Below are 14,510 nucleotides of genomic sequence, written 5' to 3' on the forward strand. Positions count from 1 at the left end.
AAAGGATATGTGGTTTCCAAATATTTTCTCCCGTTATATACGCTGTCATTTTACTTTCATAATAAAGTACTTTGATGCACAAAAGCTTTTTAATTTTGATGAGGTCCTATTTATCTAATTTTTCTTATATTGTTTGGGTTTTGAGTGTAAAGACTAAGAAACTATTGTCTAACACAACGTCCTAAAGATGCTTTCCTAATTTTTTTTCTTGGAATGTGATCGTTCTGACTCTTAAATTTAGGTCTTTGACTCATTTTGAGTCGTTGATTTTTGTATAAAATATCTTTTTTTTTTTTTTTGCAAATTGAGATCCAGTTTCCCCAGCACCGTTTGTTGAAGAGACTGTTCTTTCCCAATTGATTGGTCTTTGCCCATTGTCATAGATCAGTGGGGAACCAAATCAATAGGCTGGGCCCTCAATCTCAGGGTTCGCCCCAATGAAACATATTCCTACAAACGGGAAACTAAGCTTACTTATAATTATGCCTAGGAGCCACCCCCAGAGAACCTTTTTTGTTGCTTAGTTGGGGCCTTTCCCTCTAAACCAACTCGACAGGTTAACTCACTGCCCTCACCTCTACATGGAACATGACTCCCAGGGGTGTAAATCTCCCTGACAACATGGGGCATAACTTCCAAGGATGAGCTGGGACTTGGTATCATGGGATTGAGAAAGCCCTCTTGAACAAAAAGGAGAAGAGAGAAATGAGGCGAAATAAAGTTTCAGTGGCTGGGAGATTTCAAACAATTGAGAGGTTATCCTGGAGGTTATCCTTATGCATTATAGAGATATCCCTTTTTAGTTTGTGCTGTTTTGGAGTGGCTAGAGGGAAGTATCTGAAGCTGTTGAGTTGTATTCCAGTAACCTTGAGTCTTGAAAATGATCATTTAATTATATAGCTTTTACAGTAGACCATGTGATTGTGAAAACCTTGTGACTGATGCTTCCTTTATCCAGGGTATGGACAGAATAAAAAAATACAGACAAAATATAAATAAATAATGGTGTGGGGGAAATAAAGGGTAAAAAAAAGTAGGGAGATTGTAATACTAGTGGTCAAGTAGAGGGAGGGATAAGGAGTATGGGCTGTATGAGTTTCTCCTTTTTTCTTTTTATTTCTTTTTCTGTTGTGATGCAAATGTTCTAAAAATGATCATGGTGATGAATACACAACTTTGTGATTATATTGTGAGCCATTGATTGTATACCTTGGACGGATTGTATGTGCATGAAGATACCTCAGTAAAATCTATATAAAAAAAGATCATTCCTAAATACTTGAATCTTTTAATTGCTATTTTGAATGGAAATTTATTCTTGATTTCTTCCTCAGATTGTTAATTTCTTGTGTATAGAAACACTGCTGATTTTGCAGTGTTGATCTTATACTCTGCCACTTTGCAGAATTCATTTATTAGTTCTAGGAGCTTTGTTGTGGATTTTTCAGGATTCTATGTATATAAAATCATTTATGTAAATAGGGAAAGTTTTACTTCTTCCTATTAGATAAGTTTTACTTTCTCCTTTCCAATTTTGATGCCTTTTATTTCTTTTTCTTACCTAATTGCTCTGGAGAAAATTTTTAGAGGGAAAGTTTTTAGTATTTCACCCTTAAGTAGGATGTTAGCTATGAGATTTCGTTTATGTCCTTTATCATGTTGAGGAGATTTCCTTCTATTTTTTTAACGTTTTAAGTGTTTTTATCAAGGAGGGGTGATGGATTTTGTCAAATGCCTTTTCTATATTAATTAAGATGATCATAGGTTTTTTTTTTCTGTCCCCCACCTCCTGCCCCTGTTATTCTATTAATGTGGTGTAATGCATTAATTGATTTTCTTATCTTGGACCACTGTTACATGTCAGGGGTAAATTTCACTTGATCATGGTGTGTGATTCTTTTAATGTGCTGTTGAATTTGGTTTGCTAGTATTATGTTGAGGACAGAGCTGTTTTTACTCTACCATTCATTCACCTCTTTAGGAAACAATTTACTTTCTGAAAATATTATTTTCGGTATTGGTCCATACATGGAAGACTTTTGGTAGTTATTTTTGCTATTATAGCTGAATAATACTGGAAAGAATCATTTAAGAAGCTTTCTCCTTCAGTTCCAGTATTTGAGCTAAATTTTGTTTCCTGGGTGAAGGTGTTTATGTAGCAACTTAAATAAATAGCTGATGAAGTCAGACCAGCCAGATATCTTGTTAAAGCTTCAGAGACTATCCGGATCAGTTGATCTCAACTTTCCTAGTCAGTCTCTACCCCACATAACACACAGAATAACAGTGATAGTGTAGCTAGTAAGTAACCTTCAGTCCCTTAAGGGATTAATTTAGACCTTTCAAATCAGATTATATTTATACCTCTTTTATGCTCAGCCTTTTCTTCCTGGTATACACTCATCTTCAATACCTTCTCTTTTCTTATGCCCCCCCCTAATTTTTTTCCTTATTCATTTCAATTTTTAATTCCATTTAAAAATCACTTTAATGCATAATTTACTTCTACTTTTGTTCACTCCTGTCTCTTTTACAGCATCTCTTCCCATAGTAAAAGTCTATATATAGCATGTTTCCATGGTGATGGGAACTAAAATTACTGCAATCAATGATTTTTAGACTGTTTATGCTAGCTCTTGGGTTAGATCATTCTTTAAAGAGGGGTCACAATAAAATCTGTGAAGCCGAGGTTAAAGGATTTGCTACAGATTGACCTATTTTTGGAGTATTTGTGAACCCAGCCTTCACCATTATTGCACAATCTAGATGTAAATCTATTTAGTGGATTACCTAATTTCCCTTTTCTATTTAATGATTTATTTTGTTGCAGTAATTGTGTAATCAAGGCAGCATGTATATTCATAATGATAAGAAAACTATTATACTATCAGATAAAAAATTATATCTTCATTCACCATGGTGTTTTACATAAAAAATGAGAGAGTAACCAGATTTCTTTGGGAAATGATCAATGGTTTGCTGATGTCAAGGTTGATTATAGACAAAAGAAAAGACTGTGGTATTTTATATTTGCAAAAGCTCGTTCTGAAACAAAGCAGTATACTTAGGTTACAATGCACAGATCCCAAAGGCACGTTTTTATTAATAAAAAATAACCTGAAGCTCATTGAATAAACCTTAATTGATCGTGCTACCTTGTAAAACATAATAATATCACAATTACTGAATCTGCTTTATGCTGGATAAATGCCAGCACAGTGCAGTACTTTGCTGATACAATATGAAATGCACATTTTGGTAAAGCTGTGGATAGACCTCAAAAAACAAATATATTTTATCAGCAGTAACTATACTGTTTAAATCTTACACAACCACAAAAGAACACATATTGTATGATTCTGTTTTTATGAACTGTTCAGAATAGACAGATTTATACAAAGTGTATTAGAGCTTGCCTAGCTTATGGGGAAAATGAGGTATCACTGCAAATGAATATGGATGTTCTTTAGCGGGGTGGTGAAAATATTCTAAAATTGATTGTGGTGGTGGTCACAACTCTGTTAGTACATTGAAAACCATTGGCGTTTATATATTAAAAGGGTGAATTGCATGATGTGTGAATTTTCTCAGTAAAGCCAACATAAAACATACACATATGCGGATCTTTCCTGTAAAGTACAAGTTCTCCCCAACTAAGATGCAGTGTAAATATTTATTGTTATTATATTAGAATATTATCTGTCTTCTTTTAATATCCTTTTATGTAAATAGAAGAAAAAACTATAAAGTATAAGAAAATCAATCAGTCACATATTATTTATTTTGTGTCATTTACTTCAATTGTTTAAAATAAAAGGGCAGATATTATGTTGCTTTCAAGATTTTGCTTGCCATAAATATCTGAAATGATGCCTTGAAATATGAATCGGTTGTGAAATGGGCTGGTCCTTGGCTTCTAATGGAGGCATATATCCCTTGGGACAGAATCCTGTAGTGCCTTAAATTTGATCTCAGATAGCTAACACTTCACAGTTCCACCTTTTGCAGAGCAAAGTTTGCGTATACCTCAAAGTATGGAGTCTTGGATTCATTATACATTTACAACTCTTATTTACTGACTGCCAGTCAGGTCCTGCTCATCTTGTCTCACCCTGGGAAATAACTAGGAAAACCAAATAGGACAAGTTAAAAATGTGTCTTAAAATAAAGAAGTTCAGCGAGAAAAAAAGAAATGCAGATTTATATCGTTGCTGGAAAACAGTAATAAAGGAAAGAATTTTGATTTTAGGACAGCATTTCCCATAGAATGTTCTGCATAGGCTATTTCTGTGGAATATTCCTAGAGATCACTCAGATATAAATTTGGGAGATATTAAGTTAAATAAACTTAATTTTTTCACTGCTGGAATTTTTGGAGCCTTTAATATGCTAGTGGGCACTGAAACTATATAAGAGCAAGATAGGGTATATAGTGTTTGCTAAATTTATTTGATCACAAAACCTTGGCCTTTTAAAATGAACATTTCAAACAGTTCACAGACCAAATCTTGGAAATCTACTCTGAGACATTAGAAAACAAAAGAATCTGTATAGAATTTTTAATAATGTTGATTATAAATGTTTGCAAATGGATGGAGGTGATGGTAGCACAATACTGAAGGGTAATTAACAGTGTGAGTATGGTGGAAGGAGAAAGTCTAGGGTCTTGTATATCACTAAAAAGAAAGCTAGAGGATAAAACATGGGACTCTATAACAGTGAAACCTGTTGTGGACTATGACCATGGTCAATTATAAAAATATAAGAAAGTTCTTACCTGAAGTAGAACAAATGTATGACATTACACATTGTGTGTCCCTCTGTCCCTGTTTAATTGTACTCATTCTTAAGAAAGATGAAGTATTATTTCCTATCAGTCATGTGTACCTGCTAATGGATGAATTTAATAAATCCTTTCCTAGTGCAAATCTCTACAGAGAAGGAGGAAAGTGTAAATATGCATAGGAAGGGTGCTATCAAGAGGGGTTTTTGAACACTGAAGAATTTTGACTTGGTCTTGCTTTATAGGTATACTTTCTTTTAATCTGTGAATTCGAATATATGAAATATACCTATGCTCTTCTTCCTTTGGCTATGTCAAGCTAAGATCATTCCTCCAGACTTCCCTGCCTTTTTCATGTCATTATCCATCTAAGCAAGGCTGGAAATGATGAAAGTGAGCTGTGGTATACAATTACGAGGAGGGGGATGTTCCTGTGAAGTCTGGGGATGTAGTGGTGAACAATTACTGACAAGGTCCCTGTTCTCATGGCTTTATATTCTAAATGTGGGAAACCAATAAACAAACAAGCAAATAAATTGATAGAGATAAATTTTTTTCAGATCATTAAAATAGGGTTATGTGTTAGGTATGACTGGGTGGCTATTTTAGATTGTACAGTAGGGGAATGCTTCTTAAAGAGATGACAAGCTGAGAGCGTAATAAAATACCAAGCATTGTGAACAAGGAAAAGAAGGTCAAGCAGAGGAGGTAGTTGGTGCAAAATCTCTAAATTAGGATGCAACTGAGGTCTTTAAAGACCACAAGAAAACCAGAGAGGGGAATATAGTGGGTGTGTGAAAGAAAGGTATGTGATGAGATCCTTAGGGTAGGTAAGTGTGATAGTTAGATTTTGGTGTCAACTTGGCCAGTTGTCTGGTCAGGCAAGTACTGGCCTGACTGTTGCTGCAAGGATATTTGGTGGCTGGCTTCTTCTCCCACAATGAGATAATTCAGTCAGTTGGAGGCTTTTAAGGAAGGCGAAAGACTCTTTCCCTGCTTCTTTAGCCAGTGAGCCAGCTTCTCCTACAGAGTTCATCCATACTCTTCATCGTAGCCACCAGCTTCATAGACTCTCCTACAGGGATTTTGAACTCTTCTATTCCCATAGTTGCATTTCCTTGACTACTGAAGGTTAAGCAGTTTTGGCACGAGAGGATGAACTCCTGGGGGGTAGGAGATGGGGATGAGGGAGTGGGGATGGGACAGGAAAATCATTACCCTTCCTCTCTCCAACAGGAAAATAATTGCTTTTTTTTAGCCAGAGAAACAAAAAGAAACGTTATGGTGTTGAACTGCCAGAGAAAAGTGAGAATGCCTATAACATAAGCTCCATCCTTCCCCCTTTCCTGCTTGCTCCAGCTGCCAGCTGTACCAAAGCAATTGTCTTCCTTTACTGCCCTCACAGATCCAGAAATTCCTAGCTTGACTATCCATATTAATACTGCTTACAGTTATTTGTAGGACACATCAACTCTCACATTAACATTGTTGTAAAATTTCTTTTTTTCTTACAACTCTATTTAGAACCCGTTCTTCTTATCAAGCTTTTGTTCTTTACTTCAAACTACCCACCCCCCCTTGCTATCACATCAGTCAATGATCAAATCCTGTTCATTCTAACGTGAGCTATTTCTTGGTCTGTCCCCTCTTCAACTTTCCTCTTCGTCTTTTTTCACTTGGGGCTACTGGGTAGCTGCTTCACTTGTTCTTTTTGACTTTCTGTGCCTACTTTATCCTCCCTACTGTAAAAAGAGTGACTCAAAACAGATTTGATGATGTAGCTGCTTTGCTTAAAAGCCTTGAATGGCACCCCAAATTCTTCAATTTAACATAGGATTTTCTACTAAACCTGTCTCAATTTACTTTGCTCCACCCACATCAAGTGACATGATTTCTTGAACCATAGCCTAGTCTGTTCCAAGCACAGAAAATATTTTGGTTCCTCCCTGCTACCCACAGATTAACAATACTAGATTTAAAATTTTTTTTATTTACATGGGCAGGCCCTGGGAATCAAACCTGGGTCTCCAGCGTGGCAGGCAAGAACGCTTCCATTGAGCCACCGTGACCTGCCCACTAGATTTTAATTTACCATTTTATTTTATGTAGTAACCACCTAACTTAGATATATGCTGAAAATAATTACCTATTTTCTAGAGTTCTCTGAATTTTCCTTTTTCCTCTTTCTTTCAGTGCCTGGGCTTTATTAGTACCCTAAGGAAATTCTACTGGGTATTTTAGCACTGAGCTTGACACAACTATGACTCTGCTCTTGGCCTGAGGTTTACCTCAGCTGGAGAGTCTGTCCTCCTCTTTATCAGCCTGCTTGACTTTACTTGTCCTTCAAGGTTCACTCAAATGTAGCACCTTAATAAAGCTTTCCTTGACTCACCCAGGAATTTAATTACTCAGCACTCTGTAACAGCACTTTCTCCATTGTATTATGGTAAATTATCTGTCTGTCTGGCATCCCTTTTCCATGTTATTTTCTCATTTTATGTTATGAAACCCTCATAATTACCATCTAAGCTGTTATCATCTCCCTTTTAGAGATGAGAAAACTAAAGGTACATCACCTACTTCACAAGACTATCATTAGAATCCAATATGACTATGAATATAATTAATTTATAAAAGACTAGGAGTTATATAATTAGAAGACATTATTAGTTTTAGTACATTACTCTTTTTGTAGTAACAAGTGTTCAAGTTCATATGCCATATGTTTCTTGCCAATAGCAGAGGAATTTTATTTAATATTTATAACATTATTATAAATTATTACATATTATTCATATTATTATATTATTTATATCTTTTAGTATATAAAATAAAATAAAATTTTATTTTAATAAAATTTAAGAATGCTACTATGCTGAAGTGCAGTGCATATAATGAAGATACCCCAAACATTGCAAGTTAATCTCTCCCCTACCAAAAAGCAAGGGCTCCAGAGGGTGAAAGGCTTAAACATTTCTAGGTTGTATCAACCTCTCTTTCTTTCCTGTCTTTATTTTTCTTACTCTCATTATTCTTGATTGGAGATTTTACTAGAACTCAGCACCCTCTTACCCCAGGGAGAAAAAAATTGTAGGAGATGAAGTCTGATGAGTGGTATAGAAACAAGTGTCAATGTTTTAAATATCTTATGGGAGCTAAGAATTTTGCCCATAGAATTTAATCTTTGGCTGTTCAAAGCATGAAGATTTCTAGCAAATAAGTAAGACCAATTTTCTTCCTCTCTGGACCTTATGTTTTATTGCTAGTGACTCTTTCACCTTGACCAGTCTCACAACCCAAGCTCTTCTTTTTCCTTCTCTTTTCCTTAATTAGCATCAGGTATTTTTACAAGCTATTTTATGAGTTATTTGTTTAGTGATTATCATTCACTTTGCCATGGTCTTAAATTTGTCTTGAAGTTTACTGTTTTACTGTATAAAGATTTTATGGTTAATTTCCAGTGATTATGTGCCAGGTTTCTAGTCATTATGTTATTATATTGTATATATTCATATTTTACAGAATCTCTTGTATCAACATTTTTCTTTATGATTTTATATAAATGACTAACATACAATGGATTGAGCTTCCTCATATCATTATGCAAATTGAATAGGAAAACTAAGTAAATATCTCTCACTCAGTTAATAATAGATCTTTCAAGAGATAGAAAAATGATATTATATTAAGATTTCATGTTTTTATGGAATAAAAATAAATAATAGGGAGAACAAATGTTAAAATAAATTTAGTTTGAAATGCTAGTGATAAATGAAAGTGAGGGGTAAGGGGTATGGTATGTATAATCTTTTTTTTCTCTGTTATGATTTTATTTCTTTTTCAATTGTCTTTTTATTTCTTTTTCTAAATTGATACAAATGTTCTAAAAAATGATGAATATCCAACTATGTGATGATATTAAGAATTACTGATTATATATGTAGAATGGAATGATATCTTAATGTTTTGTTTGTTTGTTGTTAATTTTTTAATTAATAAATTAAAAATGCAAAAAAAGATTTCATGTTTTTGTAAAATAAAATAATTTGGCGAAATTAAAAAATTTTGCTTTATAGCCAAATTAAGGGAACTGTAATATTTTTCATTCTATTGAGTACACATGCTCAAAGTATCATCCAAAGAGCAAGGAATAAAGTAACATTTCTGCCTCCAAGTAGCTTCATGGTATATTGAAGAAGAATTATAGCCAGTTTAGTTATTTCAGAGACTTATTTATATTTTAGTTCAAAATGTGCTGTTCAACCTTTCTTCTCTCCTCTAAAACAACAGAAAGTGAAATCCATCATTCATGCAATAATATTCTTTTTATTTTGGTTTTAGCCATTTGTATTCCTGTTTTATTGTTTATCCTGTGGTTATAAAGACCCAAAATGTGCCAGGTTTTAGGACATAGGGATGAACAAGAAAGAAAAGGTTCATAATATGCAGATGAGAGAGGGAATGTAATAAATGTAAAAAGTAAGTGAATAACTAATTTCAAGTAACAATTACTGCTATTCACTCAAAAGTTATTTTCCAAGTACCTCCTCTATGCTAAATGTAAACCTAAAAAGTAAAATCATACAGTGATGGCATCATGAAGTGGGAAGGACGCTGTCTTAAATTAGTTGTTCTTGGAGGAGATGACATTTGAACTGACACCTAATGTGGAGAGCCGCCTCCCGGGTCAGGCCTAGTGGACACGCCGCAGCCTGCTCTAGAGTTCCCCCCGCCCATCGAGTGAGCCAAGATGGCGCCCGCATCCTGTTTCCGCGTATGACGCACGCGCCCACCAACCCTATCTTCCAATCACCTCTGTATACGTGGCACTAACCTATTGGGTTTGGGCACAGTATATAAGAGGTTACCCGGACAGGGTGGGTGGAGACGACCCACAGGGAGCCGTACCTGACGGCCGCATAGAGGTTGTTCCCCCGCGGGGTATTCTGTCCCGCGTGGAACCTGTAACAGAGAATGCAAGCTTAACTCCAGTAAAGGTCTGTGCTCACAACCGCTGCGTGCCTCGAACCCGTGTTTGTCACTTAAGTTGGTTTGCCTGCGTCTGTCTCTTTCTCCCCTCCTGTTCCCTTCGCCGGCCAGGGATCAGAAGCCGAACGAGACGGCTGCGGACAACCTAACCAACTAGAAGCAGAGGAATTTCTCAACCTGGACCCATGAATTGGGGTCCATGAACAGAAATCAGGAAGCCTTTAAACTTGATTGGGAAAAATAATTGCATCTTTATTTTCCCTAAACTCTGACTCAAGTTTAGCGTTTTCTTCTATATGAATGCAGAAAACAAACTCTAATAGTATTAGCAATTCTGGTTGCTTTGTGACCAGTGGAATGCACAGATATTTTTATATCATATGTCACACTTCTTGCAGCTATCTCAGAATGCCATGATTGCTTTGAAATTACGATATTTCATAGATCTGCCACTAGATCTGATTACAAACTGTGTTAATAAACAAATGTGTATTACTGTAGGTTATACATTGCTGTGTACAAATTACCCCAAAATTCAGGGGCTTAAAAACCACAATCCATGATTATGTGGATCAGCAGTTTGGACTGGGATTAGCTGGACGGTTCTGATGGTTGCAGTCATCTGGCAGCTCAAATAGTGTAGGATGTCCTCCTCACATGCCTGTCCACTGGTGCTAACTGTGGGCTGGACCACATGGCCTCTTCACCTTGTCACAGTGTTCCAAGGGTGTGAGCTGCAAGGTCACTTAAAGCCTAGGCTCCAGAAGTCCTGTGAAATCCAGTCACAAGGCCATTTTAGAGTCAACTAGAGAAGAGCCTCCATAAGGTGTAGCTATAGGAAAGTCTGATTCAAATCAGGGTCCATTACTATAATAATCTAATCCAGTTACCATATCATAATTTGAAAATATTTTGATAACTTAGTTTTAATGTTATCAGTTTCCTTTGTAATCTTGGCTTTCACTTTATACACTTTCAAACGTTATTCTGAGAAGACATTCATAGACTTCACCAGATTGTTAAAGAGGCTGGATTGTAAAAGAGGCTGGATTGTGTGGCTTATTTGGAAGATTTGAAACTTGCAGAGGGACTCCCCCACAACATGGAGAGTGGGTATTATAAGTAAAGTTCTTACTGTTTTATCTTTGCCCATTGCTAACTTTTTCCAGTTATCATGACTGAGTTAATGAAACTCTTTTTGCTGTTCCATATGTCTCTTGAGATATTAGGTTCTATTGCTTGTAAAGGATGCTTACATGGGAGCTTTCCAGAGCTGCGAAATCCCTTTTGACAGGGTTATATACCAACATTTAATGTTCCATAAATCCAATCATATATACTTAATTTCCTTTGGAGAGACAAGCAGCCGAAGCCCATTTTTTCTTAGTTTTTGGGAAAGTCATAGAAGCCATTGATAAGGTTCTTTTAAGTTACTAAACTAAAATTTCAGAAAACTTCTGTATTATTGTAACTTATGACCCGTGGTAGAACAGAATCCCTTTAAGAGGTCCATTTGATATGAATCGAATGAAGCTTAAAAGGGGGAAAAAGGCTAAAGTCAATTAATGGAGCAAGCATGGGTGAATTATTAAGGTGTTGAAGAAGTGACTCTGTTGGAGTCATCAGTCTGTATAATTAGAGCCAAAGAGAGACAAGCCAGATGGTCTGGATGCATTGTTACAAAGAAATTCAAACCCCTTATGTGCAAGTGATGTTTCATGTAGTAGGTAGGCTGAATGTGAGTTTCCAGGGCAGTCAACTAGTTTGTATAGCTTCAGGACTGATTATTATATCCCACAGGAGATCACATTGAGCATAGGGAGTCGGCATTTCCAGGGAACTCCTTATGATCTAACTAAATAGATTTAATGATAACAAGATGCAGAATAGGTATAAATTTGATGCCAAAAAGAGCCTTCCTCCTACACAAGTTAAGATTTATATTCATATTATCACCAGGTCAAATGTCTTACAAACATTCTCAGCCTTCGTGCTTGTTTAACTGCAATTCTTAACTTGAGATATTGGGTTCTATTGCTTGTAAAGGATGCTTACATGGGAGCTTTCCAGAGCTGCGAAATCCCTTTTGACAGGGTTATATACCAACATTTAATGTTCCATAAATCCAATCATATTTATGGAACTTGGTCTTCCTACCAGTGGGAAGCCCCTTAGCCTCCCAAGGTTCTGAGGTAACAACTGCTATTTGGAGATGACAGTCTCTGACTTAGAATGGCATTTTTTTATTAGCCAAACTGAATCAATGAGTATGGAGCATATAGTCGCTCTCTTTTTTTTTTCTTTTTTAAACGAAAGAGCATGGGCTTATAATTTTCTGTTTCTACATAAACCTAAGGAGAACCAGGGGAGACTTACACTTAGAGAACTAGTCAATAGGGAAAAGTCACCATGTTTAACCAGTGTGAGTATGAAAACCAGAGTCCAAGGGGGTTATTTGAGGTCAGGATCTGCAGAAAGTGAAACAAGATAAAGGGGTATTTTGAAAGCATACTCAAGTCAGGTGTTGTCTTAGGAATGATCCTCTGTTAAATTGTTCTCTTGCTTCTAGATGTTCCTCCCACCTCTCAAAGATAAATATTGTTCTGACTTCTGTCACCATAAATGAGTTTTGTATGCTTTTGAGCTTTATTCATATAGAGTCCTACAACACGTAGTCTTTTGCACCTGACTTCTTTCACTAACTGAATGTTATATTAGTGAGATTCAGCCATATTGCAAATAGCATTTGTTTATTCATTGTTAATACCCTTGATGTTATATCAAGGGTCAGCAAGCTGTGACCCGTGGGCCAAATGCCATCATGATTCATTTTTTTCCAAATGGATATCCAATATTACAAAAGAAAAAAACATATGTGCTCTATTTTTTTATGCTCTTTGGTTTTTGGAGTACTTTTCCTTCACATTTGTCTTTGTTTGTACATGAAATAAAAATCTAATGAATCTTAAAAATAAAAAAAGGAAAAAAATCTAATGAGTCTTGAATTAAAATATAAACTTTTATAACCCTTCTTTCCATGACGGCAAATGTATTAGCTGTGTAAATGTGTATATATATACACATATAATTAGGCCATTATATATTTGCATCTAAAATGTTGCTTATACTTATTATATAAGTTTTTTTGGGGTGGGGAGGGCAGTGCATAGTCTGGGAATTGAACCCGAGTCTCCCACATACACTAGTTTTAATTTTAGCACAAATGCATACTAATCTATAACTTTTTACGTTTAATAATACATTATGGATATCTTTCCATTTTGGAATAGAAAGCTCCACCTCATTCTTATTTTTCTCATTTAAAAAAAAATAATTTGTAATGCTCCATTCTTTGGAAAGTATGAAAATTCCTTTAATCATTCCCTAATAGTGAATGTTTAGACAGTTTCCATTTCTTTGTGTAAGTATTCATGGATATGTTTCCCTTTTTGTTTACATTGCTGAGTGTGTTTAAATTTTTGACAGGTAACACCAAATTGCCATTCATGTAAGTTTGTAGTGATTTATAGTCTATGAAGTGTTTTACCATTTTTATTTTATAACCACCAAGATTTTATCTATAGTTCATAAAATCTAGAATAAGAAAAATTTGTATCAACTGCTTGTTCTGTGGTTTCAGAACAATGAGATGGTGGAGCTGCAGAGAATACGCATGAAGGATGAAATCCGGGAATATAAATTCCGGGAGGCCCGACTCCTTCAGGACTATACTGAGCTGGAAGAAGAAAATATCACGTTACAGAAACTAGTATCCACATTAAAGCAGAATCAGGTAAGGTTTAAGAAGTTTTTTGAGTTACACTCCAGATGGATCTGCATTTTCTGACCACTAGGATTAAGTCTTATTTTTAAGGATACACTGACTAGGAAGTAGAATGGCGAAATATGGTGTATACATTGCTTGAATATTGTGCTGCTACAGAAAGGAACAAAGTCATGAGGCATGCAACATTGTGAACGAACTTGTGAGACATTATGTGATGCAAAATAAGCCAGAAACAAATAAGCAAATAGTGTATGGTTTTATTTAGAAAATATTAAAAAAACTTGGGACCTAGATTGTAAGTTCTTATAGCAGTCACATTTAGTCTCCAGCAGTAATTGTTATTTCTAGATTTTGAGAAGCTGTGCTATATGTGTGTAACCTGGTATTTCCCTGGAACTTTGGTACCTGTGTGACACCTTGTAGGAGTTTTGCAGTTCTGAAGGTCAGCATTGCCACATACAATGGCAGTTGAAGAAATCGAAAAAGAGATTAAGTGGAGTGATAGTGATTCAGTGGCAGAATTCTCACCTGCCATGCCGGAGACCCGGGTTCAATTCCCAGTGCCTGCCCATGTAAAAGAAAAAGAGATTAGGCTTCAATTAGAAATAATAATAAAGCTGATTGGGTCTGGACCAAAATAAATCAGAATATAGGGTAAGGAAAACATTGTCTGTATTTTAGAACTTCACCTGCTATATGGGACCAAAGGAAAAAAGGTTTATTTTGCCCAGAACCTAAATTTTCTGTGGCATATAATCTTAATTCAGCCTGTATGTGTAGATCATTTAAATAGCACAAATACAGGAGCCCAGAATGGGAATAAGGGCTCGACATTCTGTATAGCTTAATAATGCCTGGATATGTCCCAGAGTATGTTGAAAAGATCGTTTAAAAAGTATTGGCAAAGTCCCTTGAGCAACAGGAGAAGAAATATGGAACTATTAACTGTTA

General features: G+C 35.6%; 1 protein-coding gene across 6 annotated transcripts in view; it reads left to right on the plus strand.

The window, feature by feature from the left end:
• The window catches only part of BICD1 (BICD cargo adaptor 1), a 280,766-nt gene that overhangs the window by 184,641 nt on the left and 81,615 nt on the right, over positions 1-14,510 (plus strand). For all 6 annotated transcript variants that reach the window (XM_077170477.1, XM_077170472.1, XM_077170471.1 and 3 more), the window contains exon 3: positions 13,413-13,565. In XM_077170477.1, the coding sequence (XP_077026592.1) occupies positions 13,413-13,565 (153 nt within the window). The remainder of the gene's footprint in view (positions 1-13,412; positions 13,566-14,510) is intronic.

Source organism: Tamandua tetradactyla, chromosome 7 (assembly GCF_023851605.1).
Source record: "Tamandua tetradactyla isolate mTamTet1 chromosome 7, mTamTet1.pri, whole genome shotgun sequence".
Taxonomy (NCBI): domain Eukaryota; kingdom Metazoa; phylum Chordata; class Mammalia; order Pilosa; family Myrmecophagidae; genus Tamandua; species Tamandua tetradactyla.